This window comes from Vigna radiata, chromosome 7 (genome assembly GCF_000741045.1).
Source record: "Vigna radiata var. radiata cultivar VC1973A chromosome 7, Vradiata_ver6, whole genome shotgun sequence".
Lineage (NCBI taxonomy): Eukaryota > Viridiplantae > Streptophyta > Magnoliopsida > Fabales > Fabaceae > Vigna > Vigna radiata.
In genome coordinates this window covers 42,379,175-42,403,357 of record NC_028357.1, presented here as the reverse complement: position 1 = coordinate 42,403,357, position 24,183 = coordinate 42,379,175, and the positions used below count along the sequence as shown (strand labels likewise).

The following is a 24,183-nucleotide window of genomic DNA, read 5'->3' as shown; positions in this document are numbered from 1 at the left end:
AGACAGAGAACTATCAGTGGATATTTAAAGTTCTTGAAAATAACACAGTTTCTCAAACGTCATATTTCATTTGCTTTTGGGGCTTAAGACCAAAGGGCACTTGCGTGCATAAAGTAGTGTGTGCTGCGCATGCGACCAAATATATTTTTGCAGATTCCTTTAGGACAAATATAAAGTGTTTTGTCTTCTAATTACATAAGTTTTATCCAACTTGTGTGGCCAATGACCACCTTAATCCGACAGGAGAAAATAATTGGATAATTCAGTTTATTCAACAAGAAATAATCAGAATTTGCTTCAGTCGTGTCACTAAGACGAGTTAAGCATATCTTTGCAAATTACACCTCTCTTACCTTCTTTATCTTTGTTGCCGATTCATAGATATAGACTGAATTTATAGCTTCTATTAGACAAAATTCTCCACCCAATGAAAATTCACCTCCTTTATTCGATATCTTGTGTGGCTTGGTGTTCATTGTTCTTGTTGAATTGAATAACTCGTTCTCAGCTAACTTGGTGTAAAATCTCTTACATTCGCATATTCTTGCATGCCATTTGTTCTTAATCATCTCTTTCCTTATAATACTTTCAAAGCTAATATTTTAAAGAGAGAAGCAGTTTATTGAAAACTAAGGATTCATGGGTAGAGGTAGGTTGCAAGTGCAAAGTGTTGAATTTGGTAACAAAGATCTAACAATATGTAGTTCCGGAATCAAGTTTGAATGGGATAGTCTTGAGGGTAAAGTTCGTCCCACTAGCTTCTTTGCAAGCGTTGGTCAAGCAGGATTTGGTTTTGGGATTTCACCAAATCCTCCTGCTGCCACTACCACAGAAAGTGGCACCAAACCATCCTTGGTCTATTCTTCTTCGAAATATGTTTTAATGCCTGAAGCTGGTCTTCGAAGCTCGGGTTCTCAAGGGTTATTGAGTGGCGAGGCAGTTGAAGTTGATGAAGAAGGCCGTGGTATGAAGAAGGAAAAGAAGAAGAAGGCGTTTAAATTGAAATTTAAGATTGGGAATCCATCATTGAGGAGGTTGATGAGTGGGGCAATTGCTGGTGCAGTGTCAAGAACAGCTGTGGCACCGTTGGAGACCATAAGGACCCATTTGATGGTGGGGAGCTGTGGACGCAATTCACTTCAAGTTTTTCAATCTATTATGGAGACAGATGGATGGAAGGGCTTGTTCAGAGGCAATTTCGTGAACATCATCCGAGTTGCGCCTAGCAAGGCCATCGAGGTGAGTAAACATGATGTTTTTTAGTACTGTACATCATCATAGATGTAAGTTTTTTTGGATGTTTCATGTCGATAACTTCTTTATCTCACATTTCCATTATTTGGAAATTGTTTTCATGGACATCATACACAAGATGTCATAACTTTAACTTCTGAAATAATGAGAGTTCCGTAGACCCTGTTGCTTCGGAATTGTCCTTTTTCTTTTCTTCAAATATTTGATTAATATACAAATTTATCTGAGGGGTTGGTATTTTACATATTGTACTTCGATGTTGGCTGACTCACATATCAATACAACTTGCGAAACTAGGAGTCAATCAGTACATTTTGTAATCTAAATTCGTTACACACATGAGATATTGACATGTTGTGGAACATGCAGTTATTTGCATATGACACAGTGAAAAAGCAACTATCTCCAAAACCTGGGGAACAGCCAAAGATTCCATTTCCTCCATCATCAATTGCAGGTGCTGTTGCTGGTGTTAGCTCTACCCTATGCATGTACCCTCTTGAACTACTCAAAACTCGTCTTACAGTCCAGGTATGCACTCAAAGCTCTCTGATTTATGCTCCAAGTGATGTAAATTTATGTGAGTACTCCAAAAATTGCAGAGAGGAGTGTACAAGAACTTAGTGGATGCATTTGTGAGAATCATTGGAGAGGAAGGTCCTGCAGAACTGTACAGGGGCCTCAGTCCTAGTCTAATCGGTGTGATCCCTTATGCTGCAACAAACTATTTCGCTTATGACACATTTAGAAAAGCGTACAAAAAAGCTTTTGGTAAGGAGGAGATAGGGAATGTGATGACTCTTGTAATTGGATCAGCTGCTGGTGCATTTTCAAGCAGTGCAACATTTCCACTTGAGGTGGCTCGTAAGCATATGCAAGCAGGGGCTCTGAATGGAAGACAGTATAGTAACATGCTTCACGCTCTAATTAGTATAGTTGAAAAGGAAGGAGCTGCAGGTCTTTATAGAGGTCTGGGACCAAGCTGCTTAAAATTGGTTCCTGCTGCTGGCATTTCTTTCATGTGCTATGAAGCTTGCAAGAGAATACTTGTTGAAAATGAACAAGATTGAAAGAGTTTGGAATTGGGAAATAATTTGTTTTGCAGATTTTGCTTTTCCCTGCATACCACTTTCATCATTTCAACCACCCTGTTTCCTTAAACCATCTTAGGAAAAAAGTTATTATTAATTTTTATACTTTATTTTTTTATCGAATAATCATTCAACCATTAAATTGAAATTAAAAACTCATTAAAACTTTTTGTAATCTTATTTTATTTTAATAGATAATAAATTATTTTTAAAATATAGAGTTTATTGACGCATAATATCTAAATTTTGTAAAATCTTATGCAAATATTTTTGAAAATAACATTAAATTATTTAAAAAATAGATTGGTTAATTCTTAAAAAAATATTAAATGATAGAAGTATGAATACTTTGACATCTAAAGTTAATTGAATTTTTTTCCCCAGTGCCGATTCTTTTATGACATTCATAATACAGTGAAATAGTGTATTTTTCAAAATACACAATATAATTGCAATGCAACAACAACAATAAATTATTTAAGGATTTTAATGCTAATGCAAAGTGTACAAAGTGCCACTAATTTGTTAATAAATAAAGAAAAAGGTATGGGATTCACTTTCTTTCTTCTTTCTGTCTTAAATTGATGTAAAAAAGGATTGTAAATGTAGTTTGAAATGGTTAAATAAGAAAGACATATTTACTTGTATTGTCATGGATCATTATATACACTCACTGGATATGCTTCGTTCAATTATTTGTTGCCTGCAAATTATTTGAAGTTGAGTTGGACTATTTTTTATATATTTTATTAAAGTAAAATTTTACATCAATGGTTAAAAAATATTTGAAATGTTTATATTTTTCAATACATATAATTATAAAGAAGTGTTTTCTCATAAAAATTTTCATATACATCTTTACATACAATTTTTGCTAATAATTTTTTATGTTGTAAAATTTATAATTTTTTTACTTATATATATATATATATATATATATATATATATATATTATTTTTTAATACTTTTTAAAATTATAAATTATCACCTAACTTTTCATTCTCTCTTTTCTTTCATTGTCTTCCCTCTCTTTCCAAAATTCTCTCTCTTCTTTCTAAATTTTCACTTTCAATTATTATTCCTTTTAAGACTTCAACACAACTCATACTAATTTTGTGTTTCTAAGAAAATGTACTATTAGTGAGGAAGGAAAAAATTATTTATGTTATTCACTTCATCTGATTTCCATGGATTTATAGAGATTTAAGGGATGAAGATTAAAAATAATCTCCACTAAAATGAAATGATTTGAGGGATGAAAACCAAAATTACAAAATAATCTTTGTTATAATAATAATAATAAATATATTGTTTTACTAAGAAAATATATTTTAAATTAAGGATATTTTAATTATTTTAAAATTTAATTTAAAAAAATAAATAAAAGGTAGTTAATTTAAAATATTTTTTAGTAGAGATTTTTTTTTAATTTAAAATTTGATACACTATATCAAAATATACTAATTAAAAAAAAATCATAAATTAACAAACCTCTTTATGTATTGACTTATATTTGATCGCTTTATTTTTAAACACAAGTTTCTGTATTAAACACTAAAAACTATTTTTAAAAAGTAGTTAAAATGGGAAAACTGGACTAAAACCAACTTGTTCTAATCAAGCAGACATAATTTCAAAGTGAAAAGGCTGCAGACTGTTTGCTGGTAATTCAGTCTTCATAGTAACATTTAACCTAACAATTTCTATAATAACTATAGCTTGTTTGCTGGTAATAATATTTATTATAAACTAAATCTCTCCGTAATAACATCTAGCGCAACCGATTTAAATACGGGATAAAAAAATATTGTTTTTTTATATTGGAAGAGACAGCAGATATTACTAATATTTCTTAAATTTTTTGGCTTATATCAAAATATTAAAATTATTTCCAATTACCTCAATAAACATTATTCCGTTTTTAACTCTCCAAATTTATACAAATATAAACAAAAAATAAAAAGGGAATTAGAAGTCATTACCAATATTTTTGTATTGGATTTTAAATGAAACACAACTTTAATAGTAATAATAAAAAACATCTTATTCTAGTTTTCAAATTGAAGTGTCCTGATAATTTAAGAAAAAACATTTGTCATCACTAGTTTCATCTTTTAAATTCAATTCTTCCCTCTACAAATAATAGCAATTAGACCAAGAAACTATTAACTTCAAACTATTAAGCACTGTCTAATTACTCATACAATTAAAAATTATATACAGCAAAATGACGAATTAAATGTTGAGAACATCATGAAGTTAAATAGTAGGGATTTGACTGATATAAAAAAATGTATTTTGACCAAATAAATTGTATTTAGTGACAATAGTAAACAAGTTATAAAAAAGTCAATCAACATTTAATAATCTGATTAAATAATCCCTGAGTTGTAAATAAACAAAACAAATTACATCCATAATAATATGTTGTATTAGGACTAGAGGGTACACAAAAAAGTGTTGCATAATCTGGAACCATCAAAGTGGCTACCAACTTCTTCACTAATATAACTATAGTATGGAGATTATATATTTGATGCTCAAATGTCAACCCTCTAAAGCAAAAAAACATTCCACTACCAACTATACAAGTCTAGTCCCATCCAGTGGGAACAATAGATGCATAACCACTAGGCCCCTCTTCACCAACCGTTACACCTCCACACGGTTCAACAGAGTTACCATCACCTTCATCGTAACTGCAACTTATATTCAAATTCTCAAAAGAGGTTTCTACAGGGTAGTTTTGCATGTCGTACGAGGTATCAACGTATGAGGTTGTACTAAAAGATTCTACACCATTATCTGCATTGCCATGAGAACCGTAGCAGTTGTAGCTTTGCACCTCAGGTTCAGTGGGATTTCGAAAATCACGACCACCATAGCTACCACTGCTGTAACGCTGTGATCCATAACCACGACCACGCCCACCTGAGGAGGAACACTCTGCAAACTGGTTGAGCCAAGAAGGAACTTCTTGGTTTGCCTCCTGCAACAATCCAACAAGAGCCTTTGCCATTGGACTGTTCTTGTCGCTGAAGAAAGCAGTGGCTAAACCAGATTTACCTGCACGGCCTGTTCGTCCAATTCTGTGTACATAGTCATCTATGTCTCTAGGCAAGTCAAAGTTTATGACATGAGCCACATGCGGGATATCCAATCCCCTCGAAGCAACATCGGTTGCAACCAAAATAGGAGTATGTCCAGATTTAAAAGACCTTAAAGCCCGTTCCCTTTCCTATACAACGAAACAAGAATCACTCAAAGCTCAAGAGCTGAAAACTGTAAAGAACAGAACAAATTACACTAATATGCCTGGAAGAGTGTTTAGACTAAACATGACCTCTCTATTTTTTTTTTTTTAAAAAAAAGGAAAAGGATGTTCCGTGTTTCTTGGGTAAGAAAACAAGCTGAGTATTAATGAAGCGAATTAGGAATTAAGAGCCAAAAGGTTAAGGTATTGAAGGTTAGAGTAATTTATTGCAATAAACCCAAAACCCCTTGCAAAATGGCCAAAAAAATAGGACAGACCTCAAGCACCAAAAAATAAAATAGAAGGCAGAATAGCGAACCAATTGAACTTTGTCTCCGTGTATGGCAATAGCTGGAAAGCCACTTTTCGATAACCAGCTTTCTAAAGCATCTGCTCCTCTTTTTGTTTCAACAAATACAAGAGTCAAAGCATGCTGCGTTGCAGGAAACAGACAATTAAATCAATTATCCAAAAAAACAGCACTTGCAAACCAATTGTCAAACGAGCATACACACTTATTACCTTCCCATTGGTCCCATGCACCTTTTGGCTACGAAGATGAGCAACAAGTTTGTCTCTTTTGTCTGTATCCTGTACAAGCTCAATCTTCTGCACAATCAGTTCAGTACTCGATCCAACTCTCCCAACAGACAGGAATATGTAGTCCGACAAAAAGTCCGAAGCTAGCTTCTGCGTCATGAATGAAATGCTACATCAAAAGAACTTCACAAGAAACGATAATAAAAAATGAAGCATGAAAAAACGCACCACTGGGAATATAAACAAATATTAAAGCAGGGCAACCCAATACTTTTCATACCTGTATATCATTAGGGAACGTTGCACTAAACAACAATGTCTGTCTGATACCTGGCGGTGGCATGTGCATTTTCTCCACAATCTTGCGTATTTGATGCTCGAAACCCATATCCAGCATACGATCAGCTTCGTCTAATGCAAGGTACTTAATCCTCGCCAACGAAACCCTTTCTCTTTCAATAATATCCACCAAGCGCCCAGGAGTGGCAACTAATATGTCAACCCCCTTCTCCAGAAGGCGCAGCTTTTACCATTTTTAAACAATGAAATGCACAATCAATAACTGAATCTTCGTTTAAAAACACAAGACACCAACTTTGTACAGAGGTACATGCATGTCAAAAAACACACCTGCTGAATGATAGGAGACCCACCATAGGCAACAACAACCTTAACTCCAGTTTGAAATGCAAATTTGTTCGCTTCATCGCGTATCTAACAAAAAAAAAAAAAAGAACTTTAATTTAAAATATAGGACAAAATGAAAATAGAATAGTTGTGCAGTGTTTACTATTCATCCATGTTTTAAATAACAAAACCTAATATCGTAGAACAACGGCCAGCAAAATAAAGAAACCTGGCAAGATAACTCCCTCGTAGGAGACAAAATAAGCGCAGTGGGGTACGCAACAGCGACACCACGAGATACAGGCGCAAACCCAGAAGAGGAGCGACCCTTCAAAATCCCAGATATGATGGGAAAGCAAAACGCCGCCGTTTTCCCCGACCCGGTCTGTGCACACGCCATGAGGTCACGGCCCGCGGTAGCTATGGGAATCGCGTGACGCTGAACGGGCGTGGGTTTCACGTACTTGCATCGCTTGATATTCCTCTTCAACCCTTCGTCCAAGTCCGTATCGTCGAAGACGTTCACCGGCGGGGGCACGTCCTTCCCACTCGCCTCCACCGGGACAGACTCGTACGCGTCAAAGTTAATAGCGTCGCCATTTTCTTGTTCCTCCACGGGGAAGCGTGAGTTCCGGTGAGAAGGGTCACGGGGGCGAGAGAATCCACGGCCGGCGCTGGCGCCGCGTTGCCAGGGTCCAGGACGGGGAGCGGCAGCACGGGAAAATCCGTTGTGTGCAGGATCATCAGAAGGTGGAATGTAGTTAGAGTTGTGATGCGGAGGCACATAGGGGGAAGCATAAGACCAGGGCATGGTAAAGGGTTGTTTAAAGAATGAAAGGGAGGAAGAAGAGGAGGAGTTTTGGTTTGGTAGTAGCAGTAGAGAGTAGAGAGTAGTAGTAAGAATAATAATGGAAGGGTTTGAATGGGTGCTTATATAGCAGAGTGGGTCTGAAAACGACGGGTGAAGTGCAGAAGAGAAAGACATTGAAGAAGAGGGAGAAAGAGGAGTGGGCCCAGTTGGATGACGTGGGAAGGAGGCATCGTGCAGAATCCTGGGTCACGTGAAATATCTTTTTAGTGGTGGGACCAGGTGGGCACGTGTCGAAAGGGGATTTGATGAAAAGCTGTTAGAACATGGGGTGGGTATTTGCAGGGTCTGAACATGAAATAAATGTTGGCGTGGTGGGAGATGGGATGTAGCACAACCCCCAACCAACCACAACCGGAACGCATGACTATTATTCGTAACGATATGTGGGCGTTTGATTTGGAGCTAGTTAGTATGTACTACTACTACTACTACACTACTACTACACTACTACTGCTTTTTCATATTCCTTTATTCCTCTTTCCCAAACCCATCCTCTTCAATCTCTCCTTTTGCTTCCTTCTTTTCTGCTATCTATTTCAGACCCATATCCCTCTACATTTTCTAATTTCATACTTCATTCCTTTTTTTAAACTTCTCTCATTCAATTAAATCAAATAATACTACATAATAATACCAAAACTCTCTAAATTTTTATTTTAACCCAAAAGCTCATGTTATCCATAAATACTAATAATATCTATTATTTATATTGCATTCAATGTCATTCATATCATAATAAATAAATTACTCCTTTCATCTATGTTGATCTAAATTCCTTAGGTTAGATGTTAGGATCCTGAAATTTGAATGAGTATTTATGGACTTTTATCTTCAGTTAACTAGGTTCGAGTTCTATTATGAGATAATTTAATTTAATTTTTATTATGACAAAATTCGGTTTAATATCTATCCTAAGATAACTAGATTCAATTTCTAATTTAAATTAACTGAATCTATTCTTCAATTTATTCCAACACTTAACCAAAATTTATTTTGATACCTCAAACATTTTTAACAAATTTAATACATTATTTAATATTACAATAAAATTTCAAATCTAAAAATAATATAATTTCATCATTATTCAAACCACTCAAATTGTATAAAAATTCAATTCAATGATTAACAATAAGTTTTTACATTCTCTAAACAATTTCTAATTATTCACAATAGTTTTATTCAATATTTAACTATAAATCTTAAAAGAATTTTTATAATCTTTAAACATTCACTTTCAATTCTATACCAAAATTCTAAATTAACCTAAATAAAGTATTTCAGCCATGGTGAACACTTTTCTTCTAAACTAAGTAAATCTAGAGGTTGACCAAAATAAATAAACCACTTTTAAGAGTTTTAAAGACCTAGAAAATACCAAAACACAATAAAATATCAAAATCAAAGGATTATTTTGATTAAACATGGTATCCTTATCTCTCAAAACTTTGAGAACCTAGAAGTTTATGAACCAAAAGTTATGATTGGTTAGAAATGATGTTTTATTTCTTTACTTGTAGTACGAGATAAAAAATGAAAATTAACTTCATAATATCTTATATAGTATAAAATGAAACTTTAACTCTTATTTTCATTTTGCAAAGAAACATATCTACTAAACTAAAATTAGATCTCACAATATTTACTTCTTAAAATAAGTATATATGTATACATGAACATGTTTGTTTAATTAAAAAATAGAAATATTATATATTCGACAAAATAAACTATAGTTTATAACGCTTTTGTCATGTTATTTCAAATAAAAAAATTTAATTGTAACATTTCAAATTAATTATACAAGAAAATATACTTATGTATAAATACCTATAAATTTTAGTTATATAATTTACTCAACAAAAAGTTTATATTACTAAAAAAAGACTTATACATGAAGTTATAAATATTACAAGCCATTTATCTTTCGTCCATAATGGTTACTTGAACTTATAAGATTATAGTTTCATGTAATCATCTCAACCAAATAAAAACATATTAAATTAAATTCATGTAATTTATTTTGAATAATTGTTAATTTCAAAATTTCAACTTTAGTTTATTTAGGTTGTTTGAACTTTGGTATGTAGTTTGCGTATGTAGTAGTTGTTAGAGTAACAATCATAGTTAAAATAAAGAAAAATTGATTAATATCACCTTGATCAAGTCATGACTTTGGTTTGAGTGTTTCTTGAAAGACAAATAATTGTTTAAAGTGATAGTTCCAGGAGTGGAAAATATAGGGTCTGAGTAACAAGATTTCTTGTTCCTGTTAACTGAATATCCAAAATGTCACAAAAATATAAATTCTTTTTTAATGAAGCCATGGTGGAAGTGGTGATGAGGAAGGTCACTTTCGGTTGTGGGAGGTTGCGAAGGAACAAAGAAGGATTATAGGATTTTTAACGAAGGATAAAACGAGGATATTAAAATTTATAACAATTGGAGGTGTAGGAAGAAATGGCCTTAAGTCTTGGGCCAATTTATGTCCATCTGCCTAAACAAATTAGACTATTTCTTTTTGCATTCTGTCATATTTTATCCGACACCCAAATTATTGCCGAAATTTATTTTTTGGAATATTATAAATAATTTTTTTTTTCAAAAAAAATCAACCCTTATGGAAAAAGAAGAAGTAAACTTTTGATAAGGTGTAAGAAAATATTTGACGGGTGTAGAAATGAACAGCCAACAAATTATTTATTCGTTCTTTTACTTTCAAATATAGTTTTTAGTTACTCTTTTAGTTACCTTGACATTCATAATTTATTTTTTAATATTTTTCTTACGACTAATTTAATTTCTCACTACATTTTATTTTACTACTAGTTTTTTTAATATTTTTTATTTTATATCGATCATTTTAACTATTTATAATATTATTAATATTTAGTTTCCATTTATATATAAAATTTTTAATATTAAAATAACCGGTTTTTATTATTTAAAACACATTATCAATTTTAATATATAATTTTATAAGTTTTTACATTAAGTTACGCTTTCGCGTCATTGTTCAACTACTTTTGACCAATATTACATTAGCTTATTTAACTTGACACGAAAAAAATATGATATATATTTTTTTTTCAAACATTAAATAAAAATTTAAAAATATTTCTAATAATTTAGCAAAGGCAAAATATAAAATATGTTTTCAGAGTCTACAACTCAAGAAATTTTTTAAGAGATTAAATGAAAACGCTAAAATATTTTAAAGAGAAAAAACTTAAACCATTTATCTTTTACATTCATACATTAATTAACCTCTCATTTATGTTAAACGAATCTTATTACCATACCTATCCATTATTTTGAGTGAGTATTTATTTATTTATTTTACTTTTTTTCGAAGTTAATTTCCTCTGTTACGTACCATAGAGTCCTACTGAATAAAATATATTTTTTTAGACATTTTGAACTGCCCTTTCCCAGATTTGTTTATTTTATTCAGTAGGACATTTAAAGTAAATGCGATTTAGAACTCTCATTTTTTAGAGAAGAGTTTTTTCAAGTTGAAATTTTTTAGACATTTTGGTCTCATAAACTTATTTTGTTGTTTTATTTTTTAATGCAGTTACTCAAATTTGAATCAACTTTTCATTCTTTCAGGCATTACATCCAACCTGACAGACAATCTAAGGTTCGTAATCATGGACAAAAAAGTAGGAGGAATTGTTATTTATTTATTTATTGAAATAATTGTTTCTATATTAGCAATAGCCTAAAAAATGGGCACAAAAGAATCTATCAATTATGGAGACGTTACAATCAGGGTAGCTACTGGGATATATTTGCTCCTATTATAATGAAACCTTTTATACCATTTATTTAAAATTTGGTTAATTTAAGTTGAGAGCAGAGTAAACGATAAACGCGCAATTTCGGCTAAACTTGATACGTGTAATCTGGGTTTGGTTCATTCGTCTCTTTTCTCTTTACAGCATGTGGCCTCAGAAATCACATAAAAGTCTAGTTCACACCACCCTACACGCAAAATACCATTGTTTTAATTTAAGTAATACAACTTGTGTAGCCTTAAATTGATTGCTGGAGCTAAGGTTTCAGACTTTGAAAATATATAGCATATTTCATGTTCAGATTGCATTTTATGACATGGTTAGGTCTCCCCCCACAAACTATACTTCTAAACTAAAAACCATGTTCAAACACTACCTAACAATACTTTGCCAAACAACACAATCAACGTTTGCACTCTCCATGCAGGGTTTCAGGGGTGCAAACTTTAATTCAAAAAGGCTAGTAGTGTTTCATCACAGTACAAAACTTAGAGGCAACCCTAAATTCTTTTCAACCTTGACTCCACTTGTGCTCATATATAAACACGTTATGCAAGGAGTTTTTGGTCAGTTGGGTGTCCCTACAGAAAATGAGGGTGAAAAATTCATAGATGTGTTTTTATATGAAATTATATTTAAAAACTAATTCTTGAATTTTTCACCCTCAATTTCATAAGAACACCAAACTCACTCTAAGCATTATTCATCTCTCCCTCCAACACGCCAGTCATACATTGGTTGCAGCAACACAGAAGACAAGCTAATGATAAACCACGTTATCTGGTAAGCAACCAACTCAAATTTTTCAAAATGTAGCAGCTGTGTATCAATATCTGTAACTCTATTTGATTAGTGAAACATCTCATCAATGTTTCACCTCTTGTGATGAGCATGATGTCAGGGGTTCGAGATGAAACAAATAGACAGCACCATGGTGTTCTGCCAAGATTTGACCCAGCTTCTCGCGAGCATATACCAGAAGATGAGATACTTTAACCGGTTACCAAAGCGCATTGTGATTGTTTAGAACTATACAGCCTTTAAGCTTGAAGAACCTGACAGTGAACTATGTGACTTTTGAGTCGGTTTCTCCCGGCAAGGCTAGACCACAGATTTGTTACCAATGTCTTGAACTGCCCTTTCCCAGCAATAGTTTCCCATAACTGTTCGGCGGAAGATCCTTTCAAATCTTCAAATTTTGAAACATCAACCAGAGAAATGCTCATATTATTTCTGATGATACAGAGTTTCCCATTCAGGGGAACAAGAGCCGCAGCTTCCAAAGCCCGAGAGCTGCCCAAATGCATTTTACTGTCAATATGCTTGCTCCATGAATCAGTGACCTCATCATAAACCCTAACTTTGCAGCCATCCTTGCAGTCCAAGGCATAGAGCTTTCCATTTAGGGTAGTGCTAGGGTTCCTCCAGCCAGAAACCATTCCATCATAAATCGGGTACCAGCTATCATTCTCTGGCTGGTAGACCTCACTCAGAACCTGCTGGTGAGGACCAAGTCCCTTGAGGAACCACTTCCCATCGTAGACAACTCCTATGAAAGGCACCATTGCAGTGCTCATATCTGAAATAAACGACCATCTATTCTTGTTGGGATCATACATTTCAGCTGATCTCAAGGATCGGTGCACACCCTCATTCTCCCCACCAGCCACGTAGAGGCAATTGTTTATGACACAGGAACCAAAAAAATGCCGCCTTCGAAGCATATCCGGGGCACGGTGCCATTTATTTGTCCTAGCACTGTAAAATATGACGCGTCTCATGGATCCCTTTAGTGGGTCCTTTCCACCAAACAAGTACAGGTGACAGCCATTGAGAACAGCACAGCCAAAACCAAGAGCTCCTGAATATTCCCTTGGAACAGGTGGCAGGGGCTGCCACAGTTGGTACACAGGATCAAATGCATGCCATGAGATTTTCCCGTCTCTGTCCCTCTTAATAACATATATCCACTCTTCTGCAATTCCAAGACTCTTGCGGAGAGAATAAAAGAAGTTACCAACCAAAAGACGATACCATCTTTTGCAGACTAGCCGAAGTTTGCGATGCTCAACACGGGGGACACGAATTAGGCAAGCAATAGCTAGATCATCAGGTAGTCCTGGAAGTAACGGGGATTGATTGCGGCTTCTGTCACCACGTGCTGGCTTGTTTCTAGTTGGGTGAATAGATGGTTTAATATCAGGCCGAAGACAAAGCTTTGTTCCAGGGACATACTTCTTTGCTCCAGCAACAGTTTTCAGGCCCGTATCCACTCTGCATAGACACGCAGTTGTATCGACCTGCATAAACACATTTGAAACAGAAAAATTCTTTATCTACACTTAAAATGGAAGCATATTTTCCTTTTCTTGCTGTAGTACGATAAATTATGAATTCATACATGAGAAATTGATGTCTCTCAGCCTATAATACAGATAATACTCCAGATGCAGCAGAGATAGCACCTTGTTTACTAATGAGTAATAGCTTAAGCATTAATCGGTGAGAGCTATCTTTCAGGCCTAGGTAAATTCATATGTTAACGTAAGCCAATCACCAGTTTATAAATCATGAGAAATAATTCACAAAAAGCTTTATGGTATTTTGATGAATATTGAACTGCAAGATTTGACACAATTTGACAAGGCATTTGAAGGTCTTATGTAATCAAACCTTCATAGAGTCCAGGGTAATTTCAAATCTTATTAAGCCTCAGAAATATTTGGCCCGTGTTATAAAGCAAGTTAATCCATTATTTTTGCATCCAACAATCCCCACATTTCTGAATGTACAGCACGCTTAACTATTTAGGAAAAAACACAAGTGGTGTCACATTACTGAAAACTTAGCAGTGAGATTATACAAAATATTATCCCCATCTAAATACCCGGATTACAGCATTTAAATATAAGAGTTTCTCATCTATCATGGCCCAAAAGCTTGCAGCAACATTTCATCGATTCAAAGAAAATTACACACAGAAATTTCGCAGAGGTTATAATGCAACATATAGAAGATCGAAGGGTAAAGAAGGAAATGTTCTGTAAGCAATGGCATGCAATAGAACAAGACCAGAGCTCCTTCAAACCACCCGAATCATCAAGCAACGATTCCACAAGTCTTCCCTTCATTCCACAACACCCCAGAAAGAGGTCTTTCTTGAAGCTTCCATTTTTGGCCAACACTTCTAGAGCTCTTTTGAAACAACATATTAGGTCAAGGCAAACATCAGCAATTAGATCAGTAACATGGACACAGAAAAACCAAACCCAAACGGTCTAAATAGCAAGAGTTACGATACTTTCCAAAGAAATGATCTGACAAAAATGGGGAACTCAAACCAACCTAGCATTGGTTTACCTCATAACCTAAACATGAAAATGACATACAAACTAGAAAAAAGAGAGAGGGATAAGAAAAAGCGTATAAATCAATTACCAAAGGAGGCTGAATAACTCTGTCCATCTTACTGGGCTTCAAATTCACCTCTTCCGACAAAGATAACTCCACAACCAACACCACTAAAAATCGAGTCTTTGTCCCTCAAACTCCATACCGAACACGAAATTCGAGAGAATCCAGTCCCATAATCCCCTTCTACTTCCCTCCCAGTTCAATTTAACTTGCAAGAAAATTGAAACTTCAAAGCGAAATTTGAAGCACGTTCTCTCACAACAACGAGTCAAGTGTAGCGGAACCAAATCAATCTCAAAAGATGATCAAGGAGAGCCATGTGGAATACGAGAAGCTCCACATCGAAAATTGCCAAGAATCTAGTAAAATCAAATGCCCTAAATCTTATCTGGTGAGTTTAAAGAAGGGAAAACCTAAATGCGAGACAGCGCGAAATTGGGGGCAAAGGGGAAGCACTGAAAGAGGAAAAGAGACCCCTTTGGTTCTTACCATCAAACTTCAGTGGAGTTTAGGGCCCATCTCCTCAACGGCACAACCTACCAAGCATAAGAGTGTGATCAGCAAGAGAACTAGAAGAAGGGAAGGTAAGACTTTAGAGAGAGATAAAGAGCAAATTGAAATTGATTTTTTTGAAAAAAGGAAGCAAAGCAAACCATTAAAGCAGGAGAGAAGAAATGATGACACCTTGGTGGTTGCCCATTGGAGAATTGGAGAAAAGAGGAACATTTGACAACTTGGGTTGGAAGATAGCTATTGTTTTGTTTGTTTGTTTCTTTGGAGACTAGGGGGGTTTTGGTTTGCGAATGGGAAAGTCAAAACTCCAAATCAAATACAATACAATACAAATACCACAACCACTCCTTGTTACTGTGGAGTTGAAGATTGAACTATGCAAACACTACAAAGGCAGACAAAGATTCAGAACAAAATAACTAGGGTCCACCTCTGCAGAAAAAATGAAAAAAGAATAATTGTCCACCAACTATATATTTAATAATGTAATGTAAGATATGTTGCAGGGTGCATGTTTTGTTTGTTTGACCCACCACACTGCATCTGCATCATCATCACACACACATCGTGTAACTATTCCCACTCCACCAAGGGTAATTTGGTAGTTCTGCTGGCTGGGAAGGTGGTGGGTGTCCTATCATCCTTTGCATATGATTAGAAACGGGCCCTGCTAGAGGGTTTACCGCTGAGTTACCAACTACTTACTTCCATTTCTCCTTTTTTTTTTTTCCTCCTTCCTGCACTCAAAATTATTCTTATTCTGATTGGATTATCATAACCAGCCTACCTATAAATGCTTTCGCAGTTTTACTTATCTTTTTCTAGATGTATAATTACTACATCTCCTTTTTAGTTAGTTTCAGTACCAGTAATAATTATGTTTAATTCATCTTACATTGTGCAAAAGAATAAGTTAATTAAAAAAATACAAGATATTATGCTCCAAAATCACCTAGTAATGTTTTTTTTTAAAGAGACTCAACAAACACCTAAGCTGAGAGGATAAAAATCTAAAAAAGCATGTACGGTTCAAGTAGTGTTAAATTGTTTTATATCTTACAATCGAGGATTAGATTTTTCAAATAAAAACAATGAACTTTTTTTAAGAGATGCTTATGAATGGAACTGAATCATTCATACTTTTATGTTAATGAGCGTGGTTCGTGATCATGCATGTTGTGTTTCACTCATTAGAAACTTGGCAGAGGCAATCGGTGGGGTCAAGAAGGGGACTGTGGTCTCCTCTTTTTTATTTAATTTTTATCATCACCAATAAATAATGGCATTGTAGATGAAGTTACGCGCTATATGTTGATTATCTTATCAGTCTCTCATGCTTATTGAATAAACGTGAAGAAAAAGGTGCATGCACTTTAAAAAATCTTCAGAGCTCCTATTTGTTGAAGTAGTTTACCTTTAGCTTGCAAGCTTTTCCAAAAATCTGCTACAGCTCTAAGTATGGTCTAAGAAATGGCATATGAGTGCAGTACAGTATCTTATTTGCAAAGATACGTTTCTGGAGTGAGCCATGCTTTTCCATATCAGTGGGATTTCATTCCTCATATAAGTCCTTACCATGAAACACCTTTCCAGCTGGACACTCCTATCACATGTTAGAGCTCTTCTAGGCTTTAGCAACTTAGGAGTATAATCTTTCAACCTCCATGACCATTAAGCAGACAATGTCCTTTTTATATTCCCATTTGAAGCAATAATTCCAATTACATGACGTAACTAAAATGGTCCCACTCAACTCTATTTCTTTCTGCCAAAAACTTTCCACACTCCTCAAAAGTTTAAGACAGATCGGCTAATGGAATATGGTATTGATTAAACCCCACTTTCGGTAACAATTTCTTCATCATGATGTTGTGTGAGGCACAACATACTTGAGAGTAGTTAATTAAAATCGCAGTTGATCTCTACCTGAACTCTATGGCTCTACAAATGAATGATGTGAGCAAATATATCACCTAGAAGATATTGCTTAGCTCGGTTAATTGAAAAATTATGACCTTTTTTTGCATTCAACAATGGCGGGTCCAATCAAGGAAACGTAACCACTATAAGAAACATTACATATACACTGGAATTGTCCGTTTCATTTGAACATACTAGTGGTGTTAGAAATCAAACAAGATGGCCAACGCAAGGCCATGTGCATCCTTCAAAAAGCTGAATAACTCAACCCTATCGTTGTCAAGAACGTTACTATCTATATTTCCCTTCTCAAATATACAAAGATTTGCCACAAAACAAAGCAGGGTGCAGAGTTGGTAGTCACCATCATTTTTAGCTAATGCTCTCATCCCATTTCGCAAAAAGCAGAGTTCTTTTTCGGTGCCTCCCTATCATAAACAGTTTCAATTTTTTTTTTATGTAACTTTGACAATTCAGTGTATACCAATAATGGTATTCACAAAAATGTGTTGAGCACTAAGGATGAGAAGGATCAATGGAGCCACTTTTCCTTTTTGAAGAAGGAGATATTGATGTGGAGAGATGTCATTCTCAACCTCGGGGACAAGACATGTTGAGGTCCTTGTGTTGTGGGAGGCGCACAGTTCATGCTTATTTCTCTGTGGCTCAACCTCAACCGTTAAATTCTAAGGTATATGTAGATTGATTTTGGTTATTTATTTCAGACTAAATTCAAATAAAAAGCAATTTTAAATAAGTTTAATATTTTTGTACTACAGTAATTTTACAATCAACCAATAAAAAGTATAATATCTATTGTTTTTTAGATAGTTGTTTCTAAAACAATACATAATATATCCATTTGTGAGATCATGATGCAAAACTTTTTTTTACTACCAATATACATTTAATTTTAACAATTATATTTATTTATTTAATAGTAAGAAATAGATTTTAAATACAGGTCAATCTTATAAATTAAGATTTTCATTCATCTATATATTATAAACTTTTTTTCTTTTTGGATATAAATTTTTTAAAACATCTTTTTATGCTTAGGCATTTCAAACATAAGACTATTTCAATATGTTTTGTTAATGTTTGATTTCATATTTGAAATATATATATATCTCAAGATAAAAAAAAATACGTGAGACATTTCATATCGATTAAAAATAAAAATAAGAGAAGTTTATAATATATATAAATAAGTGAAAACATGATATTATAAATAGATTTTGTAAATAGATTTTGTAGCGTTAAGTTAACCTTTATATGAATATTTTTCTAAAATTTGACTTATTAATTAATATTTTTAATTAAATAAATTGAAGCAATTATTATAATTACATGATTATTTTATTATAATTAATAATTAAAATTTAATATATATATTAATAATTTAAGTTATAATATTATTATACATTTATATCCTTTAAATTATGATTTTTAATGTTTATAATAAAATGGAGTGACGAGTTAACCTGTTTTACCCTGGTAATTTGACATATATCAAAGTGGATTAAAACCCAATTTGACACAGTTCCTGTGTATATTCGTGGGAACACTTTGACATTGAAATATGTTCGAAAATCTAAGAAGACATTCCTCTCCTCCCATCGACTGAACATTTTCCCACCCAATTATTATTATTATTTTATGAATTTTATCATCATAATTTTAAATATTCACACATTTTAACCATCTTTATTAGATAAGAAAGTGCTAATTTATTTCTATAAAATGACATCATTTTATGATATATATAATATCGAAAACCATAGTCGCTTTCCCACTAATATATAGTGGTCAAACTTACAGCAATTGAAAATTACAGTAGTAAAATGTGGAGAAAAAAAGGTGATAAAATGTGCCAAAATTAAAAACTAAATGATAAAATATGAGAACAAAAATATAAAACATACGATTAAGTGTAAAAATTATGGAAAATTATATTCGGCTTTCCTGTTGAAGGGAAATTCTTTTGGGTCAGCTTTAGTACATACACCCCTCATTCATTCACTGTTTGTTTATTTATTTAGTTGCTGGGAATCCCAGTGTCTTCAGCATGCAGTCAAAAAAACTGGCACTGCCCAAACCAATTTAATGGCATAACCATACAAAGAGACCTCAAACGTGGGAGAACACTTTCATGCCATGTACTATTTGATCATTTATTCTTGAATAATTGAAAGTCAAACTACATATAATTTCAAAAAAAAATCTGAAAAACAAGTAAAAGGAAAAGAAAATGAAACAATCAAATAAAAAACCTTCCATTTCAAAAGGGAAAATGTAGAAGAATATAAAAACCTTAGTACCGACGTGTAAAACAGTGTATACACACTTTGATTTGATTCAATTTTAAAAGGAAAAAGAAATTGAACTAATTTTAATAATTTTGTTTTACCAATAATACATATATGTCAGAAAGTATGCATAATCTAAGAAAAAAAATCCCCTAAATTCAAAACTTCAATTGAACTTATTAGTCACACCAACAACCATATAAAGCAACCCCTTTTAGGAAAGAGTAAAGTAACCTAAGTACAAAAAACATTTTTTTTAAGAAAATGGCCAATGATTTTCAATTTTACTTCTATGGGGGGACAGAGGCAGGATATTCCCCATCTTAAAGTGACATCATAAAGCATGTGCATAGATCACTCAAATATGGTAAATTTTCATTAGCAAGAAGATGTTAAAGCTACTCACAATGAACTGGTAAGATGACAATGTTACCTATGAGAGGCAACACGTGAAACTTTTAAAAACTTTTGAGAGCTTATACGAACTCTTGTACTGCCACCGAGAAAACGTGTAAAAATGCTGCTATGATATCATAAACCGAAGGTAACCAACTGATAGAACTGAACACTTTACCAACAAGTCCTATATCTGTACCTGCAGTAACTAAGACCAGCCGCATTACCATCACTCTAACCTAATGAAACAGTATGGATGAAAAGAATATTAGCTCACTGTTAGCGCCGGTTTAGGAACGCATAACATGTAATACATCATGCTAGTCGGAGACAAAACTTCAAACCACATAGCAACCCATCACTCATTGACATGTGTTAGAAACTCTTATCATCTAAGTCAGTACTATTCCTCGCTTCAATCATGAGGCTTAATCTGTACGGAGTTCGTCATAGTATTCAGGCCGCAGTGTCCCAATAATGAGGTAAGGGATTACTACCATGCATGCCATAAATAGTGTAAACTGCAGAGCATATGGCAATGAGGTGATTAGCACAATTTTACCATTTTGGCGGTATATAATAAAACAAGAATATAAATAGCACTAAAAACATAAAAACAATGAAAAACGAAACTACTGATATACCAGAAGAGGAAGTGTCAAAAAACTCCATATTGGCCACAAAGCAAAGGAGAACCTGTAGAAGCAAGGGATAGAGTCAATAAAATAAGAAAACGCCTTAACATAAAATACAATTGAGATATAACATGGAAGATCTGGCAGTGCCTTACAAGCAAAAGGAGATTATTCCAAATACCGTGACGAATGGCAACACAGACAAGGTTGTTATTTCCCATTTTTTAAATCCCCATTTTTCATCAAATCTTCGAGCACTCCATGCCAAGAAAGTTGTATAAATGAAAATTATTGTATTCAAACCAATACCTATCATCCCAAGATACAAAGGCAGTCTGCAATAAAATGAAAATTGTGAAAGTTATGATAATGATACATAGTGGTAGAATCTAATCTATCAGAATCACAACCATTTAATATTCCGTTTCCTTTCATTATTTCAAATTTATACATCTTCAAACATATAAAACCACACTCATGTTATACATCATCAAAATAGGTTTTATTTCCTATAACTCGAGAGGGGGTAGATCCAATGAAATAGTATAATAAAGGTCATTTCATGTCCAAATGTCCGTTAGGGTGTTGTTTAGCTTAATATATCCATGGCAGATATATGCATGTCAACGGCTGGGAGTCGATAAGATTTAAAGAGTCATGTCACATTACAGGATCATGGCATGGGTTACAAAGTACGGACTATTTTTTTGTTCAGGATTGATGATTTAATCTTTGCTTCAAATTAATTAGGACAACAATCAATGAGTTGTTTGAAAGCCAAAGTTGAAGAAATAACAATGTAATCAAGATATGAATATCCTAATTGGAAAGAAATCACATACTAGAGTTTCTCCAAGTAAAAATGCACATAAATATCATCCCCTCTCCACCATTCAAGAAATAAAAGAAAAGGCTAACCTGTTTTTTATTTTATAAATGAAGGGCATATGCTGGTAAAATAAATTTTGCTTTCCCTATCATTCCCACAGTCTACATCTTCTAAACTCTACGACTTCACAATTGTCCCAATGACACATTTTGGCCTAAGCATGGCCACGGAAATTAAGTAACAAATCACACTTGAAGATACAAAGTATTGACCAATATCTTACTTTCCTAGGTCCTCATCAATTGTTCATGGCTCATAATGTTGTCAACTTGACAATGATAGTAGGCAATCAAGAAGCACTTCAACTAATGACAGGTAGGGAAAAGTTTACGAGTTAGGCAGAACTCCATATAATTCATATATTCAACATGTTCCTGAACTAAGTCAAAGAATTGCAGCTATTTGTTGCTATCATGGTTGGTATAATAATCTTCCATGAATAACGCATACGTTAGCCACTTAGAAACAATGAACTCTACGATTGTCGAAATACCAGTGGGTGTTTATGACTATAATTCAAACCAATATGCATAAAAGACTGCAATTTGAATGTCGTTACCTTCTAATTCGACTGTCATGGCACAAAAGATGTATCATATTGGATTTTTGATCGCCAAAGTACAGAATAAAAGCCGCCGAAGCAAGCCAAAGAAAATTTTCCAGCATCTCAATCCACGTCTTTGGTGAAGGACTAGGGGCCAAAAAGTGACGGTGCCTCGAACATGCATCATCTTCTAGGTCATCACCACTGCTTGAATACCCCTGGCTATGCCTCTGCCTCATAAATCCACCACCCCCTCGCGGTGTTCCACCAGACATTGCAAATAAATTGCACAAACACCACCTCCCAACTAGTACCAACACAAACCACCACAACCTACCTAGATCCTCACCCTCCTATTCGCTAGACCAATCATCCAATTATGCAATATAAAATATAATTTTCCACAAAATCAACAATCAAAGCACCTCTGATCTAATTTAATCACTCCATGAACCAATGATACACTTCCCAAATCCCAATTACGTGCCACCAAGCAATCCCTTCTTGACGAATATCATGACCTACAAATTCACAAAATACAACAGCAACCACAGCAACCGGGGCATAGAAATCATCGTCGCATACAAAAATCTCAACCTAGGAATGATCACACCGATGGAAGGAAAGGGCGTCTAACAATGACCCTCGCCAACCTCGAAAACCCGACTCAGCAACGAAATCTCACCCACCAACAATAATAAAGAAAAAAGGAAAAAAGCGAATTGGGAATTGAATAATCTAGCAGAGCCGAAGAGGAGTAACTGAAAATTGGCGGAAACCCAGTAGACGCAGGAGGGCAATAACACTGAATCTTGAAGAAAGAGACGATCTCGATTTGATTAGAGGTACCTAAAAACAGAAACTGCGATTGGGTTGCAGGGATGAGTGGAAAGAAGGAGGGTTTGGCAGTCGTTTCGTGTGGGCGCAGGCACATGCGTGAGCGTTTTTTCTCCTGATAGAGTAGGAAATAGGAAAGACAAAGAAGACAAAGGAATAAGAGTTACGGTACTGTTCCAAGTTCCTCCATAAAAATAATAAGGATTTGTTGATGTAAGTAAGGGAGATTCCTTTCGTGTTTCTATTTATTCAGGAACCCTTCGAATCTTCCTCCAACTCTTTTTTATTTCAAAATCATTTCAATTAAACAAAACAAAAACACGTGGAAGCTTGATTCAAACTCCACTTCTCTTTTCTGAAAAAAAAAAATAGTATTCATTACTCCATTATCTCATCAGTATGGTATGAACAGATTCTCAGTAAATTTGGATTTAACAATTTATATTTGATATATTTTATCTTATTAACGAACTCTCACGTTATCTTATTTTCCAGAAAGATAATGATATTTAGACAATATTTTTTTGACAACATTTGAACATTGATTACGTGTGTGGATTAAAAATTATTCCATAATCAATAATAATAATCATAAATATTATTGTAGATTAATTTTTGACCAATCACACAAATTGACACGTAATCAATGTTCAAATGTTGTGAAAAAAATGTTGTCTAAATATTATTATCCCTTCCCGAACTATCTTCAAAGTGCACTTCTCTTTTACAACATTGATAAATTTAATTATTAAAAACAAGCCTATGAAAACTTTTTTTACAGGTTTTTTGGGATGAAGTTGGAATGTATTTCCAAAAGAGAATTCTTTCAATAAATAAATACTTCCTTCAAATAATACTAAAAATTAATATTTTCCCAATTAGAAAAGAATTCAAATTCTTGAGACTTTCCATTAGAAGATGTAGACAATAATATTGTGATCAGAGGCTTAAAATCAAATAAGAAAGGAAAATTTATAATCTAAGAGGTATTATTTTTCTTCTAATATTTGGTTAAATGGAAGGGGGGGAAATATTTTACCAGACGACAAATAATTTGTTTAATCAGTTTTATGTCTAATAGTTTTATATTTCAAAATATAGAATTATTTTTATCAATATACTTAGATTTTTATCTAACCTATTAAACCATCTTAAGACAAATTTATAATATCTGGGTTTTGACAATTGGAAAGGAAAAAGGTAATGTAATCTTGAAACTTGTTATGCCATAAAAATAGCAACATTAGATTCTAAGGTTTTGGAAAGTAACTAGTGATTTGATCATTGTCCAGCTCT

General features: G+C 33.8%; 4 protein-coding genes across 10 annotated transcripts; 1 reads left to right on the top strand and 3 right to left on the bottom strand.

Annotated features, from left to right (window-relative positions):
- The first annotated feature begins 37 nt into the window (after positions 1-37).
- Positions 38-2,398, top strand: LOC106767923 (adenine nucleotide transporter BT1, chloroplastic/mitochondrial). The gene is made up of 3 exons (XM_014652890.2): positions 38-1,239; positions 1,624-1,785; positions 1,857-2,398. Exons 1-3 carry the CDS (start codon positions 640-642, stop codon positions 2,322-2,324), a joined length of 1,230 nt encoding a protein of 409 aa, XP_014508376.1. The 5' UTR covers positions 38-639; the 3' UTR covers positions 2,325-2,398.
- A 2,334-nt stretch (positions 2,399-4,732) lies between these two features.
- LOC106766468 (DEAD-box ATP-dependent RNA helicase 52C) lies at positions 4,733-8,031 on the bottom strand. The gene is made up of 6 exons (XM_014651194.2): positions 6,995-8,031; positions 6,769-6,852; positions 6,419-6,661; positions 6,121-6,288; positions 5,918-6,031; positions 4,733-5,583 (listed from the first exon to the last, which is right to left on the bottom strand). Exons 1-6 carry the CDS (start codon positions 7,748-7,750, stop codon positions 4,939-4,941), a joined length of 2,010 nt encoding a protein of 669 aa, XP_014506680.2. The 5' UTR covers positions 7,751-8,031; the 3' UTR covers positions 4,733-4,938.
- Positions 8,032-11,643: 3,612 nt separating this feature from the next.
- On the bottom strand, positions 11,644-15,720 carry LOC106768661 (F-box/kelch-repeat protein At1g55270). Of its 6 annotated transcripts, XM_014653920.2 has the most exons (4): positions 15,498-15,718; positions 15,334-15,380; positions 14,869-15,203; positions 11,644-13,730 (listed from the first exon to the last, which is right to left on the bottom strand). In XM_014653920.2, exons 3-4 carry the CDS (start codon positions 14,893-14,895, stop codon positions 12,471-12,473), a joined length of 1,287 nt encoding a protein of 428 aa, XP_014509406.1. In that variant the 5' UTR covers positions 14,896-15,203; positions 15,334-15,380; positions 15,498-15,718; the 3' UTR covers positions 11,644-12,470. The 6 variants fall into 6 exon arrangements, with proteins under 6 accessions (XP_014509406.1, XP_022639499.1, XP_014509404.1 ...); XM_022783778.1 differs by lacking the exon at positions 14,869-15,203 and having other exon boundaries at positions 15,498-15,720; XM_014653918.2 differs by having other exon boundaries at positions 14,869-15,380.
- Positions 15,721-19,938: 4,218 nt separating this feature from the next.
- Positions 19,939-23,115, bottom strand: LOC106769309. Of its 2 annotated transcripts, none has more exons than XM_014654878.2 (4): positions 22,066-23,113; positions 20,773-20,952; positions 20,627-20,678; positions 19,939-20,503 (listed from the first exon to the last, which is right to left on the bottom strand). In XM_014654878.2, the coding sequence occupies exons 1-4, from the start codon at positions 22,323-22,325 to the stop codon at positions 20,411-20,413; spliced, it is 585 nt and encodes a 194-aa protein (XP_014510364.1). In that variant the 5' UTR covers positions 22,326-23,113; the 3' UTR covers positions 19,939-20,410. The 2 variants fall into 2 exon arrangements, with proteins under 2 accessions (XP_014510364.1, XP_022639500.1); XM_022783779.1 differs by having other exon boundaries at positions 20,421-20,503; positions 20,799-20,952; positions 22,066-23,115.
- Between the last annotated feature and the right edge of the window lie 1,068 nt (positions 23,116-24,183).